The 15,283-nt window shown below is 45.3% G+C and overlaps 2 protein-coding genes across 2 annotated transcripts; one reads left to right on the plus strand and one right to left on the minus strand.

The window, feature by feature from the left end:
• Positions 1-707: 707 nt before the first annotated feature.
• On the minus strand, positions 708-6,885 carry OAZ3 (ornithine decarboxylase antizyme 3). Its single transcript, XM_024762895.1, is given in 6 exon segments — positions 708-850; positions 1,508-1,593; positions 2,084-2,259; positions 3,009-3,083; positions 3,085-3,145; positions 6,854-6,885. Coding segments are annotated over 6 exon segments (573 nt in total).
• On the plus strand, positions 6,557-13,120 carry MRPL9 (mitochondrial ribosomal protein L9). Its single transcript, XM_024762894.1, has 7 exons — positions 6,557-6,715; positions 6,875-7,031; positions 7,501-7,625; positions 7,836-7,886; positions 9,833-9,934; positions 12,401-12,484; positions 12,598-13,120. The coding sequence occupies exons 1-7, from the start codon at positions 6,575-6,577 to the stop codon at positions 12,721-12,723; spliced, it is 786 nt and encodes a 261-aa protein (XP_024618662.1). The 5' UTR covers positions 6,557-6,574; the 3' UTR covers positions 12,724-13,120.
• The last annotated feature ends 2,163 nt before the right edge of the window (positions 13,121-15,283 follow it).

Here is a 15,283-nt window from a genome sequence, read left to right on the forward strand (position 1 = left end):
CGGTCCCCTGATAGAAATCATTCATAGGACTTCTTGCTCTGGAAAATGAGTAGTGTCTCATTCTTTTTTTTTTTTTTTTTTTTTTTTTTACCACTGCGCCACCAGGGAAGCCTGTGTCTCATTCTTAACTGCAGTTTGTTACTGTGTATGAAAGCCTGTTCCTTTAATATGGCCTTTAAGCCTTGTCAGTTTACATTGCATTCTGATGGGTTCCCTATTCCATTATAACTCTCTACGTTTTCTGCTTCCTGGGTTGCCCCTCCCCTTGAGCCAATGCCACAGGAACCATGTACCTTCTCTGATTTCCTCCACATCAAAGGAAAGGAAATAGCACTTGTCTCCAATTTGAACCAAAATATATGGGTGAAAGTCTCCCAGTAAGGCTTAAGTCTTCCTGAATTCCCTAGTGCTTGGTTTTGCTCCTGGCAGGTGCTCAGATGGTTAGAATAAATGAGGAAAGGCAAAAACTGAAAATCCTTGGGTCCTTTCTCTCTCTGGCTCAGGCCCCTTTGATCTTTTCAGTCATCAAATGTTTATCTATCCATCCTACAATGAATTCAGCTCTGTGAGGCTCAAAGAAACAGTGAACACTTGAGGATTGCACTACCCTTTATTCCTAAGATGGAAGGTGTTCTGAATCACATCCTGGGCCCCTGGTTCTCATTTATCAAGGCTCCGAGCCCTTCACAGAGTAAGAATAAACATGTTCAGGGAGTTTCACTGGGCAGGTGGCCTAGGTCCCTTTCAAGGGGATACACCATAAAGATGACATTGTTCCAGGGAGGAAGGGCCGGGTGATCTGGTCTGACCACTTCAAAGCCCATGTAGCTGAAGGCCCGTAGCAGGGCACCTGTGAAAAGAGAGAGGAAATTAGAACACTCTGAAACTCAGTACAACTGTTCCCCCAGCCTTGGCTTCTTCCAGTAGGGAATGACTTGGGGGGTGTGGGAAACAGTGTAGTGCAGGCACTGGGATGATGTGCTTTGGAGTCAAACAAACCTAGACTCTAACCTGGCTGGAGTTTACTATACCAGGAAGGTACAGTAAACTCTTGACCACCTTTGTCTTTTATCCAATGAAGTATAAACTCCTTGAGGGACGAGGTGTAGTTTCTGTAACGTGTGCCTAGCATCTGGTTAATTATATTCCTATCCTCCTGGCCTAATGCCTGACCCTTTCACTCTATAGGTGTTTAATACACTTGAGATCCTTTCTGTCCTACCAGCCAGATCCCTTGAATGGCTTCTTTGTAATTTCACCAGTGCTCCTTCAGTGTAGATTCTGAAATCTACGTGCAGGGCCTTCCTGATAGTCTAGTTATGACTTGAATGAACGGAATGCTAGATGCCTTAATTTCCTTGGCGGGGAGTAGGGGGTGGGTGTTGAATCCCTGAACTGCCTGAGCATGCCCTTTTTTAAAGAGTGAGGGGAAGAAGGTCTACCAAGGAAAAGTCACTTGTCAGCTGCTTCAGCACAAAGGGCCAGGAAGGACAGAGCAGATCCCCACCTCTGTCATTCCGGTTGTTTTGGAAGTTTACAAGCACAGAATCCACATTGGTCTTCTCCTCCACATACTCCAGTATTGCAGTCAAACTAGGGACCAGAGGGAAAATGGTCAATGTAATGTTCGGCAAACTCAAAATCCAGAAAGATGCCTACTTGCAGCAGAAGAAATCTTATTAGTTTTTCCTGACCCAAGCCAGGAAATGAAAGTTGCTAAACTAGTTTTGATAGATTTTTTTCTCTGAAGCCAAGGGATTATACACTACTGGACTGACACCCATGCCATGGAAGGGGCTTGGGGTGAAGGGGCCACTCTATAAAGACAAACAGTTAGAGAGCACTTCCTTTCAACTATTTATGCATTCCCACTTGTGTTTCTGAATCAGTTTAGCAACCTCCCATGGGCTGTTATCCTTTGAACCCCAGATCCTGGCTCAGCTCACAGGCTTGTTCAGTGGTTTGAATGTATCCAGCTCCTGAATAAGCCCTCACTGGTTAGCATGCCCACTACCTGATTATGACATAAGAGCGAAATCCCCTAACCTCTTTGCTCCCCTCTCCCCCATACAGGCTCAGTCACCTTTCCCGGCTGCCTTGATCCAAGGCCCGGTATGGGATATCTAGGAAGAGTCTGTGGTCACAAAGAAGGCCGTGCCAATGGGCAGAGGTCTGGGGGGTGAGGCGGAAGTGGAAGTCTAACTGCACCGGGTTCTGGTGAAGCAGGGGGTCAGTAGCCAGCACCGTCAGGTTCCCAGCCTGGAAAAGGAGTAAAAATGAGAGTAATATTCTCCTATTTCTGTGCTCACCTAACCCTCAAATCATATCTCAGGCCAGTTTGGGTGTGTCTGTGGAAGCAAGGCAGGGGCTGATGGAGAGCCTGGGAAAAGTGGAGCCAATGTCTTACTCAATATCCCTCAGTCCTGGGACCTAACTCTGTTCCTATCATGGAGTCCTCTTTGATACAAATAATTTGGAATCTGGAGTCAATGGAGTATTACTGCCTGCTGACCTCACTCGGTGTGCTCTAACCATTCAGAAACATATTTACATCAGAGAGCTTAAAGCTGTGCCATCTATTTACTGTCTCACTGATAATACTCTTCTACTTTTTTCCATCATGTTTTCTCTAAATTCTCCCATTTCTTATTTAAAATGCATAGCTCATACCTAGGCATGTTATTGAGATATGATACAAAGGCAAGGGCAGGAGTTCTGGGTTCTAGTCCCAGAACTTAGCATCTAAACAGCTTTATGTCTTAATACAGTCTATCTTTGTTTCCACTTTCTATTTTCCCATCCTGCTTTTCACCACCAGCCCTAGGACCTTGCCTTAAGATCTCTGGACGAGAATCCTTGTCTATAAAGTAGCTTTTACACGTGAGCTCCGAGGTCTCATCTAGCTCTAGCTTCTTATGATTTATTTTCCAACTAGCTAATGTCCCTTTGCAAGATATCATTACCGCAAGGGGCTGCCATGTCACAGCACCAGCTCCCAGTCCACTTACCGAATACAGTTCTTTAAGCTGGTCTTGATCACCCTGCTCGCTGCTTCTGCCCCTGTGAAGGCCTACTAGGGACTCAGGAGCACCGAAGACAGCAACAGGGTCGGAGTGTCAAGTCCTCCTGTTCCTTATAAGTGATGCTGATTGGGAAAAAGAGGTCCAAATTAGTTTATTTCTGAGTCTGAGATGGGGAAAGACTCTTAACTTCCAGGTACACAGGGCCAGGCTCTGGCACCATCTTCTGTATCTTATGTGAACCAACCTATCTGTTTCCATTTTCCCAAGCCAGCCAGATAGAAAACGTTTATGAAGCTCCATGCCAGCCTTCTACCCTATTTTGCTATTATCATCTTTTGCCACTTGGGAAGTTCTTTCGAATTCTTTTTTCTTTACAGTGTATATAAACAACTGCAAGTAGAGATGAAAACAAGTACCTTCTATAACAAGGCAGCATCTTCTCCCGGAGGGTGATCCGGTATTTGTAACGGTAAAGGTAATAGGCGTATGGTGACCAGATTGGGTAGAGGTAGTTCCGTGTTTTTCCCCTCTTGATATAAGAAAGGGAATAGATAGAGGGGCGCAATCTGTTACGAGGCAGTTTCTTAGTTCAGTGCCTCCCCGAGGCAAAGTGAGGTTCAGGGATGGGTGGCAGAGGTTTAGGCAACTGGTGCCATTGTGACACGGTGAGCACTATGACATGGACAAAGCGTCAGCCCTTACATCACCTCAGGACTCCTCTCTGCTGCTCCCTACCCCGTTACCCTCTTAGGTAGCCCCAAGGCTCCTGTTCAACTAGTATGCACTTCACAGCTACACCAGAAGTTAAAATACTTTGGCTTCTGTAGTGGTTGGTAAACAGCCCCGGCTGACCACTTGTGCCCACACAATGTGGGCTCCTCTCTGGCATGTGCATGTGCGAACACACACTTCAGCAACTAAAGGGTTGGGGTCTGACACTGCAGGAAGCTTCTAAGGCCCTGATCCAGCATCTGACCTGACTGGTTGGTTCCTGGTTCCTATCAGTTAAATATTTTATCATCCCTACCTTTAATAAGCCAGTGGTGCTACCCATTGTTGAACTTTCTCATTGCCTTATAGGGTAGGAATTGCAAACTAAATGCCTGCAGGAACCTGTACAACTAATGGAAATTAGTGGAGCTGCTGGGCCGGACTGAAGCCAAATGAAAAGCTCACACCCTGGGCTTCCCTGGTGGCGCAGTGGTTGAGAGTCCGCCTGCCGATGCAGGGGACACGGGTTTGTGCCCCGGTCCGGGAGGATCCCACATGCCGCGGAGCGGCTGGGCCCGTGAGCCATGGCCGCTGAGCCTCCAAGTCCATCGCACGCAATGGGAGAGGCCCGCCTACCGGAAAAAAACAAAACAAAACAAAAAGCTCACACCCTAAAAAAAAGTGACACAATAGCTCCAAACAGCTGCCATGCAGGAATGCAGACTCAGTGGTACCAGATCATATGATTTTTCAACAGAAACTGGAAAGATTGATTTTTGTGATAAATTTATCAAATTTTAAAAAAATATTGGCTACTAACTTAAAAAATAAAAATTGTTGATTAAAAAAATCAACATGGTGTGTAAAATTTGGTTCTGGGGCCACCAGTTTGAGACTTCTGCATATTCATTTATTCATCCATTTAACAAATATTTATTGAGGGCCTACTATGAGCTTAGGATACACAGTAAACAAAACAAAGATCCCCTGCCCCATGCAACTTCTAACAGTGAAAGAACAAACCTAAACACAAAAAAATGATTTCATATGTTAGATGATAGCTGCTATGGAGGAAAATAGAGTAGAATAAAGAAGGATCAGGGGTGTGAAGGAGGTGGCGCAGTTGCAGTAATAAATAGGGTGATCTAAATAGGCCTCATTGAAAAGGTGACATTTAATCAAAGACCTGAAGGGGGTGAGGGATTTAGGCCAAGCGAGCATCTGAGGGTAAAAGCATTCTGTGTCAAAGCAATAGCCAGTGCAAAGGCCCTAAAGAGAATGTGTCAAATGTTTTCCACAAACAGCCAGGAGTCCACTGTGGGTGGAGTAGTATAAGCTATAGGGAGAGTAGAAAAAGAAGAGAGCTAATGGGGCCAGGTCATTGTAGGGCCTTATAGACCATTGGCTGGCCTTTTTCTTTTACTCTGAGTAAAGGGGAAAGTCATTGCAGGTTTTGGGTAGAAGAGACGTGATCTGACTTGTGTTTTTAGAAAGATTCTGACTGTTGTAAATAAACTGTAGAGCTTTAAACGATGTTTGTTAGGAGACTATTGCAGTAATCCAGGAGAAAGATAGTGTCTTATTCCAGGGTGGAGCATTGGAGGTGATGGGATGTGGCTGGATTCTGGAAATAGTATAAAGGTAGCACCTACAGGATTTCCTGGCGTGGGAGAGAATTTGAGTCCAAGAACTGAAAGAATGGAGTTACCATCAACTGAGAGGGGAAAGGCTGCAGGTGAGGCACTATGGGGCAGGGTATAGAGATGGATTTAGTTTGGAGCATGTTAACTTTGAATTGTCCATTAGACATGTAAGGGGAAGATGACAGGCAGTTGGATATTCATGTCTGGAGTTTAGAAGACTAGGGTGAAGACAGAAATTTGAAGTCATTGGCGTATAAATGGTACGTTAAGCCATGAGACTGAATGGGATCACCAAGAGTGTGTACATTGAGAAGAGTAAAGATCCAAAAACTGAGTCCTGGGGGCCCTCTGAGAAGTGGGGAATAAAAGAGAAATCAGCAAAGGAGACTGTGAAGGAAAATAGTGAAGTAGGAAGGAAATAAAAACAAATTGGTGTCCTGGAAGCTAAGAAAGTGTAATTAGGAGGAGGGACTAATGGTCAAAGGCTGTTTATGTGTCAAATAACAGGATGTATAGAGCATCTTTCCATAAATCTCTTCTGCCAAACAGACCCTATTCACTCCATTTATATGGTTTACTCCCCAGTACTGAGACCCTCCACGGAGGCAACCGTCTCCCTTGTGATTTAGAGTTCTTTAAACATGAGCCTAAATACTGCAGTGTCACGATTAAGGATTAGACGACTTCCTGGGGCTTGCAAGTTTTCCAGAGGATCCCATCCTTCCACCACTTTTAGGCAGGTTTGAAGTAAGGAAAAATGAGAGCAGCACCCTCTCCCCTCAGCATCCAGTTATCACAGGATGTCAGAATTGGAAGTGCCCTCAGAGAGCTACTAGAGCTCAGTCGAAGCCCCCATCTTAAAGACAAAGTGAAGCCAAGAGGGAAAGGGTGTCTTTCCCGGTGTCAGTGCACCTAACAGTCACTCCACTATGTGTCAGTGGCTATGGGTGTCCCTCCCCCGAAAAGAAATTGGGAGAAGGGAGTAGAGGCATGCTGAATCGTGGAGCATTCATCGCAGACCTCCGGTCTCGAGGCAGCCTAGTTGCAGCCCAATCCGGGCCCGGGCTTTCCCCTGGCTTCCCCTGGGCTCAGCTCGGACAGAGCCGCGCCGGCTCAGGCGCGCCGCGGGCACCCGGTGGGGGCCTTTCCTGCCGCCGGCGCCGCGGGCCTTCTACGCCTCCATCCGTGCCCGAGAACATGGCGGCGGCCCCGGGTAGAGCTCTGCTGCGGGCGGGCACTGAGCGGCTGGTGCGAGGAGGGGTTTGGGAGCTCCTCCGGCCGCGACTTGAAGGGGGCACTTCCGGCTCGGAGCGCGACTTCAGCCTGTCTCACAGTCGGGTGAGGGCTGGGTGTGCGTTCTGGGGCTCCTTGACTGGGGCGCGTTGAGACCTGGTGGGGCCCCGGCCTGCGGGTGGTGGGCTCTCCTTGAGGGGCCGGCGGCCAGAGGAGGAGGCTTCTCCGTGGAGACTCGCTCACCCTCGCTCCCCCGGCCGCCAGGGCACGGTCATTGTGGAGCGCTGGTGGAAGGTGCCGCTAGCGGGAGAGGGCCGGAAGCCGCGCCTGCACCGGCGGCACCGCGTCTACAAGCTGGCGGAGGACACGAAACACCGGCCCAAAGACAACCTGGAGCTCATCCTCACGCAGTCGGTGGAGGGTAAGGCCCAGGCAGAGGTGCTTCCTGTCTCAGGCTGGTCCTGTTTGGCATCAGCTTTTTTCTGCCCTTTCACTAATTTGGGGGAATGACCAGCTCATATTTGAGAAGAGGAAGCCATAAGAAGTACTGTGATGGTGACATTGGCCTCCTACGTAGAAAATCAGAACATGAATGCAGCAGCGTCATTAACAGTGTGTGGGGAGAAAGAGACCTGACAGTATGGGCCACAGATACTGACATCCCGCGATGGGGCAGTGCTTCACTTTGTACAGGGAATATTAATTTTCTAAATCAGGTCCTAAAGAAATGAATTAGAAATCTCTTTAAGTGTTGTCCTAGCGAATACTAATATTTCTTCTAGGAAGAATAAGCACTGTGAGAGAATAAGAGGTCTTTTTTCCTTTGATCATCTCCTTTTTTAGGGACTGCTCGATAATTCTGATCCAGTGTCTCTCTTCTCTGTTGGCAGAACTTGGAGTCCGAGGTGACCTGGTCTCAGTGAAAAAATCTGTAGGCCGTAATCGACTACTTCCTCAAGGACTGGCTGTATATGCATCTCCTGAAAACAGGAAGCTGTTTGAAGAGGAGAAATTGGTGAGCCCGGAAGACGGGAGAGGGACTTGGAGGAATTAAAACGTTAAGATTACCTCTAGCAACTTCTTCTAGACCCTACTTCATTTTCAGATGAAGTAGGGGCTAGAACAGGAATTCAGAAGCCCAGCCTATGCCAAGCATAGCAAGAGTTTGTTATTAGTTACCACAAACTCATTTTTCTTTTTTTTCATCTGTACCTTTCTTTTCTAGCTGAGACAGGAAGGAAAATTAGAGAAGATTCAGACCAAGGCAGGTGAGACGGTGAGTAGAAACATAGAAAATCTTTATTTATGGGTCACCTACAAAGTCACCAACCTCTTCCTGAAAGACTTCTTGATTTCCTTGAAGTCTCCTGATTTCAAGCACAAGGTAGGGGCAAGGGGAAGTGTTGTGGCTACCATAACTGGTATTGAGATATCCTAGGATATCCTGACCTGTTGGGTGAAGTGCTCTAGTTTACTGAGGGAGGCCCCAACCTGGGTACCAGGGGACCCATGGAAAAGTGAGATGAGGACTCTGCCTTCGGGCTTGTTTACAGACAAGTTGGAGAGAAAATAGACACATGAGAAAGTGATAAACTCAAGGCAGTAAATTATGAGTGACATGGACCAAAATGGATTAGGGTGATTGGGAAAGGATTTTTTTCAGATGGGATTGAATTAGGCCTTAGGGGATTAGTAGGCTTTGGATAGACCAGGAGGGTGGGAAAGGTATTCTTAAGGGAGAAAAAGTAGATAGTTAAGGCACGTTTTTGTTGTTGTTGAATTTAAAAAACAGTTTATGCAATTTTTAAAGGTTGCACTTCATTTACAGTTATTATAAAATATTGGCTATAGTCCCCATGTTGTAGAATACATCCTTGTAGCCTGTCTTACACTTTATATCTGTGCATCTGTTTCTTTTTTGTTATATTCACTGGTTTGTTATATTTTTTAGATTCCACATGTAAGTTATCGTACAATATTTATCTTTCTCTGACTTATTTCACTTAGCATAATGCCCTCCAAGTCCATCCTTGTTGCAAATGGCAAGATTTTGTTCTTCTTTATGGCTTAATATTCCATTGTGTGTGTATGTGTATGCACATACATATTTTTTAATGTGTGTATATATACACATATATACTACACCTTCTTTATCAGTTCGTCTGTTGATGGACACTTAGGTTGCTTCCATATCTTGGCAATTGTACATAATGCGGCTGTGAACATTGGAGTACAAGTATCTTTTGAATTAGTGTTTTTGGTTTTTTCAGACATATACCCAGGAGTGGAATTGCTAGGTCATATTTTTAGTTTTTTGAGAAACCGCTATACTGTTTTCCACAGTGGCTGCACAAACTTACATTCCCACCAACAGTGTATGAGAGTTCCCTTTCTTCCACATCCTCTCCAACATTCGTTATTTGTGTTCTTTTTGATGATAGCCATTCTGACAGGTGTGAGGTGATACCTCAGTTAAAGCATGTTTTAAAATAGAAAGTAGACCAGTCTAGCTAAAACAGAGGACTTCTATTAGGAAATATATGACTGGAAAGAGGGTTGGGGCATGATTTACAAAACATCTTTAATCCTCAGCTAATGAATTTATACTTCGTTCTGTAAGCAGGGAGGAATTGTTATGGTGTAGGGGTGGGATTGAAGGGCCAGAATATTGTGTTAAAACAGTCTGTAAAAATCATTCCATCCTGAGATATACCAGCAGCCCCCATTGGTGAGCCTAACCTTGGTTTGGGGGGCGGTGTTTAAAAACAGTTTTAAAATTAAAAAAAAACTTTTCTTTCTTTCGGCTGTGCCAGGTCTTAGTTGCAGCATGCAGACTTCTTAGTTGCAGCGTGCATGTGGGATCTAGTTCCCCGACCAGGGATTGAACCCGGGCCCCCTGCATTGGGAGCACGGAGTCTTACCCACTGGACCACTGGGGAAGTCCCTGATGAGCCTAACTTTGACATGGCCTGTTTCTCCTTGCTTAGGAATAGCCATATAGGCAGCATTTCCTTTCAGAGCATCGCTAAAACGTCTTTCCATAATATCAGCCTTGAGACAATGAGAATTTTTATCTTTCGTATTTATCATCTCACCTGTCTTGGCTATGAGGCAGAAATTGTGCTTAGCCTCTCAGACTGTGTGCCTCTTGGCCTCTTGCTAACATGTTTCCTGTCCTTTGATTACAACTCTAACCTATCTTCTGTGTATAATTCCTCTCAGACAGTGAAATTTCTGAGAAGATGTCACCTGCAGGTAGGGATGAAGAACAATGTCAAATGGGAGCTAAACCCTGAAATAGTTGCCCGCCACTTCCTCAGAAATGTGAGTATTCCCAAACACTGCTGTACCCCTGAGGGTGGAAACTACCCCTGGGAAGAAGAAGCTACCCCAGGATTGATCCCTCTGTTAGGAAAGGGTATGATCATCCAGCTGGAGTTACGGAAAGCATTTTTTTTTTTTAATTGAAGTATAGTTGATTTACAATGTTGTGTTAATTGTCTGCTGTACAGCAAAGTGATTCAGTTATACATATATATACATCCTTTTTCATTTTTTTTATTATGGTTTTTTTACAGGATACTGAATATAGTTCCCTGTGCTGTACAGTAGGACTTCGTTTTTTATCCATTCTATACATAATAGTTTGCATCTGCTAATCCCAAACTCCCAATCCATCCCTCCCCCACCTGGCAACCACAAGTCATTTCCCTCCCACACCCGTGTAAACCAATCAAGAACGCTTTCCCTAAGTTGGACAGCCTCATGTAAATCAATGCAACCTGCCCCTTGGCAACCACAAGCCTGTCCTCTATGTTTGTGAGTCTGTTTCTGTTTCATAGATCTTTTTTCTAATATAAATTTATTTATTTTTGGCTGCGTTGGGTCTTCGTTGCTGCATGTAGGCTTTCTCTAGTTGCGGTACGCAGGCTTCTGATTGTGGTGGCTTCTCTTGTTGTGGAGCACGGGCTCTAGGCACGCAGGCTTCAGTAGCTGTGGCACGCAGGCTCAGCTGTGGCTTATGGGCTCTAGAGTGCAGGCTCAGTAGTTGTGGCGCATGGACTTAGTTGCTCCGTGGCATGTGGGATCTTCCCACACCAGGGCTCGAACCCATGTCCCCTGCATTGGCAGGTGGGTTCTTAACCACTGTGCCACCAGGGAAGTTCTGTTTCATACATCATTTATGTCATATTTTAGATTCCACATATAAGTGATATCATATGGCATTTGTCTTTTTTTATTTTTTTTGTGGTATGCGGGCCTCTCACCGCTGTGGTCTCTCCCATTGCAGAGCACAGCCTCTGGATGCGCAGGCTTAGTGGCCATGGCTCACGGGCCCAGCCACTCCGTGGCATGTGGGATCCTCTCAGACCAGGGCATGGACCCACGTCCTCCCCCATCGGCAGGTGGACTCTCAACCACTGCGCCACCAGGGAAGCCCTGGCATTTGTCTTAGTTCACTTAGTATGATAATCTCTAGGTCCATCTGTGTTGTTGCAAATGGCATTATTTCATTCTTTTTTATGGCTGAGTAGTATTCCATTGTATATACGTACCACATCTTCTTTTTCCATTCATCTGTTGATGGATATTTAGGTTGTTTCAATGTCTTGGCTATTGTGAATAGATCTGCCGTGAACAGAGAGGTGCATGTATCTTTTTGAATTATAGTTTTGTCCAGATACATGCCCAGGAGTGGGATTGCTGGATCATATGGTAGCTCTATTTTTAGTTTTTTAAGGAACCTCCATACTGTTTTCCATAGTGGCTGTACCAATTTACATTCCCACCAACAGTGTAGAAAGGTTCCCTTTTCTCCACACCCTCTCCAGCATTTGTTATCTGTAGACTTTTTAATGATGGCCATCCTGACCAGTGTGAGGTGGTAGTTCATTGTACTTTTGATTTGCGTTTCTCTAATAATTAGCGATGATGAGCATCTTTTCATGTGCCTGTCAGCCATTAGTATGTCTCCTTTGAAGAAATGTCTATTTAGGTCTTCTGCCCATTTTTCTGATTAGGTTGTTTTTTTGTTGAGTTGTTTGAGCTGATAGTATATTTTGGAAATTAAGCCCTTGTCAGTAGCTTCATTTGCAAGTATTTTCTCCCAGTCCATAGGTTGTCTTTTTGTTTTGTTTATGGTTTCCTTTGCTGTGCAAAAGCTTGTAAACGGTCTCAATTGTTTACTTTTGCTTTTATTTCTATTGCCTTGGGATACTGACCTAGGAAAACACTGGTACGATTTATGTCAGAATGTTTTGCCTACGTTCTCTTCTAGGAGTTTTATGTTGTCCTGTCTTACATTTTAAGTCTTTAAGCCATTTTGAGTTTATTTTTGTGTATGGTGTGAGGAAGTGTTCTAACTTCGCTGATTTACATGCGGCTGTCCAACTTAGGGAAAGCGTTCTTGATTGGTTTGCGGGGGTGTGGGAGGGAAATAACTAAGGATGGTCACATAGATTCTGAAGACTGATAGGAGAAGATGGTGGGATCATTTATTTTCTCTAGCTAGGGAAAACCTGGGGAAATGTGACTCACTGGAGAATTTTTACTTTTGTGGGTGAAGTGAGTTTGATCTCAAGCCCTGTTTCTCTTTGTGAATCCACCTCCCTTTCTGAGAAATTAGGACTGAGTTATTCTGCCGCTATTTATGGAGGTTTGTGCCTTTCCATGGGATCAGCCAGGGTAAACCCCATTTTATTCACCCATGTACAGGAAAATCTAGAGGTTGCCTGGAGTGGCAACCATGTAAACAGAGTTCCCTTTGGCTGTGATTGATTTTTTTTGCAGCTTGGTGTTGTGGTTGCCCCACATGCATTAAAGTTACCAGAAGAGCCTATCACACAGAGGGGCGAGTACTGGTGTGAGGTGACGGTGAGTGTTTCACATCCTGTCTCCTTTTTCTCACTGGGTAGAAAGCTGGGATTGGGTGGTGTTAGTTCATATCTGCCCCACGGATCTGAAGATTCCTGTTGTTTTGTGTACAGGTAAATGGGCTTGACACTGTGAGGGTACCTATGTCTGTGGTGAACTTTGAGAGGCCCAAGACCAAAAGATATAAGTACTGGTTAGCCCAGCAAGCTGCCAGCTCCACAGGCTCCCAGACCATCTGAACCTGTTCTACCTCGAAAGCAGCAAAGCAGAATCAGAGGAGAGGTGGAACGAAGATGGGCCAGCACCGTGATATCACTCCCAGCTCTGACCAAACATGGAATTTTAGAAAGCACGTGGAGACAGCGACAGCAGACTAGACTGAATATACGTTGAATTGTCCATATTTGCCATCTTCAGCAGTTATCACATCTAGCGTTATTGGGGCAGGCCTAATCCAGAAGTACCAGGCTGTAGATATGATAAGCTAAATATTAATAGACCAAAAGAGTCTAGATCTATTTAGCCTCATCCTACATTGGAATTTATTGGAATAAATGATAGAGATAGCTCATTCTCATCATCCAAACTAAACGTTTGTATCTGAAAAAAAAAAATAAAGAGGTTGTGTTCTTTTTAGGTGTTGTTTACCGGACTGAGTAGACTGGGGACAGGACCTCTATGTGGGATGTCCTCTTGAGCCACTGGGGTTTACTGCTAAAAAGAAAAAAAGAGAATACATTTGCAGGCTACAGCCCACAGTTGCTATGGACAAAATTACTCAACAAGTTGATATGCCTTTTATGGTCTTAAAACTTATTAGGTACGCTAATACAGCCCTTAGTACAAATAAGCACAGTGGAGTCTGAATAAGGCCTAAGGGAAATTGTCGGAGAAAATGACGCTGGGATGAAAGAAGTTTAAAAAGGGAACTTCTGTTTTATTTCTTCAACCACTTCCTGAAATTTTGAAAAAGAAAATACCTTGCTTTCCAGACCAAGGTTAAGATATGGGGCTAGTTCGTAGGTAATTACGGAATAGGAGATGAGGCAAGTAGATAGTTCTTTGTAAGTTCAAGGTCCATTCCTGGAAAAAAGACCAACTGTTGACAAGCGGATTGTGCCAGAGTCACTCAAATAAATTTGAGACTTTGCAGTTTAGGAAGGATAAAGATGAGACCATTGACTCTACTGCTACCCTTACCAGAGAAATTGGTTTCTATCAATCATCCTATCTGAGCTCACCTGCCTTGCCAAGCCAACTACTTTCATGCACAGAAAGCCATCCCTGCTACTGAGCGTTCTGTCGTCAGTAGTTGTGCTAATATCTGTATCCAACCTCACACTTGCCAGAACTCTGACAGGTTGAGCACTGGTATTGTTTGCAGTTGCCATTTGATTGTCGGATTTGCCATCAATCCCTGCTGTCCTTGAAATGGAAAGCTCACTTAGCACTGCATCTTTCCACACCACCACCACCACGATGACGCTCTCTGAAACAGCACGGGAGCAACATTCCACATAGCGAATCTCAAAAAGTGTTCAGATACTTGTCATGAGGTGAGTGCCTGGTAAAACAGACGGAGTTGGAGATTTAGGTGCAGGAAGTTTACTGGGGGTGTCCTCTAGGTTAACGCCTGTTGGGGCGTGAAGGAAGCAAAATTCGGCAGAGGGAGAAGTTGAGCTGACGCAGTCTCAACACAGGCCTTAGTCCCCCAGGGAGCTCAAGCTAGGGTGGCTTGAGCCATCTAGGTGTGTACCATGTTGGGGCAAGTGGCCAGACCTATAGAACCCCATGCTGCCCAGGAAAGGGTCTTGGGTGAGGTGACTGACTGCAGGCACAGGCAGTTCCAGAGGGGAACGCAGATGAGAGCTGTGTGCATTCTCAGCAGCTTGGGAAGTGGGGGCTTCGGTGCTGAAGGGAGCAATCTGGGCAGCACACCACAGTCTCCACTACAGTCCACTTCTTGTGCTGTCAGGTCAGTTTGTTCATAAGTTCTAAAACGATCCCTTCAGGATCCTGATGGGCTTCCTTTCCTGGGAAAACTTAGAGGAAGATCTGGGACAGACTACAGCCCCTGCTGCTGTAGCTTAAGTCTACAACTGGTACTTACCTCCTACTACCCATTCTAGATTCTTCCTACCCCCCACCCCCCGCCAATTTATACTTCTGTTAGTCCACATGGGTTACCTGATTAAGTCCTCAGAGCCCAGAGTTGGGATAGGAGGTATAGTTTTCCCCAGTTGGGTCACTGAGAGTGATGATAATGGAGGGCTGCTCCTACATCCAGCCCCTGTTTCCCAGACCCATATATTTTACTTGGGGATAGCACTCTAGGTTGTCTGTTGATCCAGGATATATAATGCATCCTGGAGGACAGTGTCTCATCTTCACAGGGTGTCATCTCCAAGCTGGTGTCTCAGCTGTGCCTTTAACAAGCTGTCCCATTATTGTATCAGGTGGGTTGCTTCTGGATGGTGTGGTATGTGATCAGACCATGGATCCTATGATCATGTACCCAGTGCTGTACCTCCTTGCTATAACATGGTCTCTTGTTCCAGTGCACCGTTATGCAAGATCTCATGCCAATGGATCAAATATTCTGTAAGCCCTTAGATGATGGTGGCAGGAAAGGTAAACCCATACCCATAATACACATCAATTTAGGTCAAGATGGAACAATGCCCCTTCCAGGGTAGCAGGGAGTCAATGTAATCAACTTACCACCAAGTGGCTGGATGGTTTCCTTGAAGAATGGTGACATGTCAGGGACTTAGTGTTGGTGTCTGTTGCTGATGAGTT

Source organism: Neophocaena asiaeorientalis, unplaced genomic scaffold (assembly GCF_003031525.2).
Source record: "Neophocaena asiaeorientalis asiaeorientalis breed wild unplaced genomic scaffold, Neophocaena_asiaeorientalis_V1.1 scaffold167, whole genome shotgun sequence".
NCBI classification, from domain to species: Eukaryota; Metazoa; Chordata; class Mammalia; order Artiodactyla; family Phocoenidae; genus Neophocaena; species Neophocaena asiaeorientalis.

What these genes read in the sequence shown, in the direction of transcription:
- MRPL9 (XM_024762894.1), top strand. Translation starts at nt 6,575, where the DNA reads ATGGCGGCGGCCCCGGGTAGAGCTCTGCTGCGGGCGGGCACTGAGCGG. An exon ending in TCAGCCTGTCTCACAGTCGG is followed by an intron (nt 6,716 to 6,874) that starts GTGAGGGCTGGG and finishes CCCGGCCGCCAG; the next exon opens with GGCACGGTCATTGTGGAGCG. An exon ending in CCTCACGCAGTCGGTGGAGG is followed by an intron (nt 7,032 to 7,500) that starts GTAAGGCCCAGG and finishes CTCTGTTGGCAG; the next exon opens with AACTTGGAGTCCGAGGTGAC.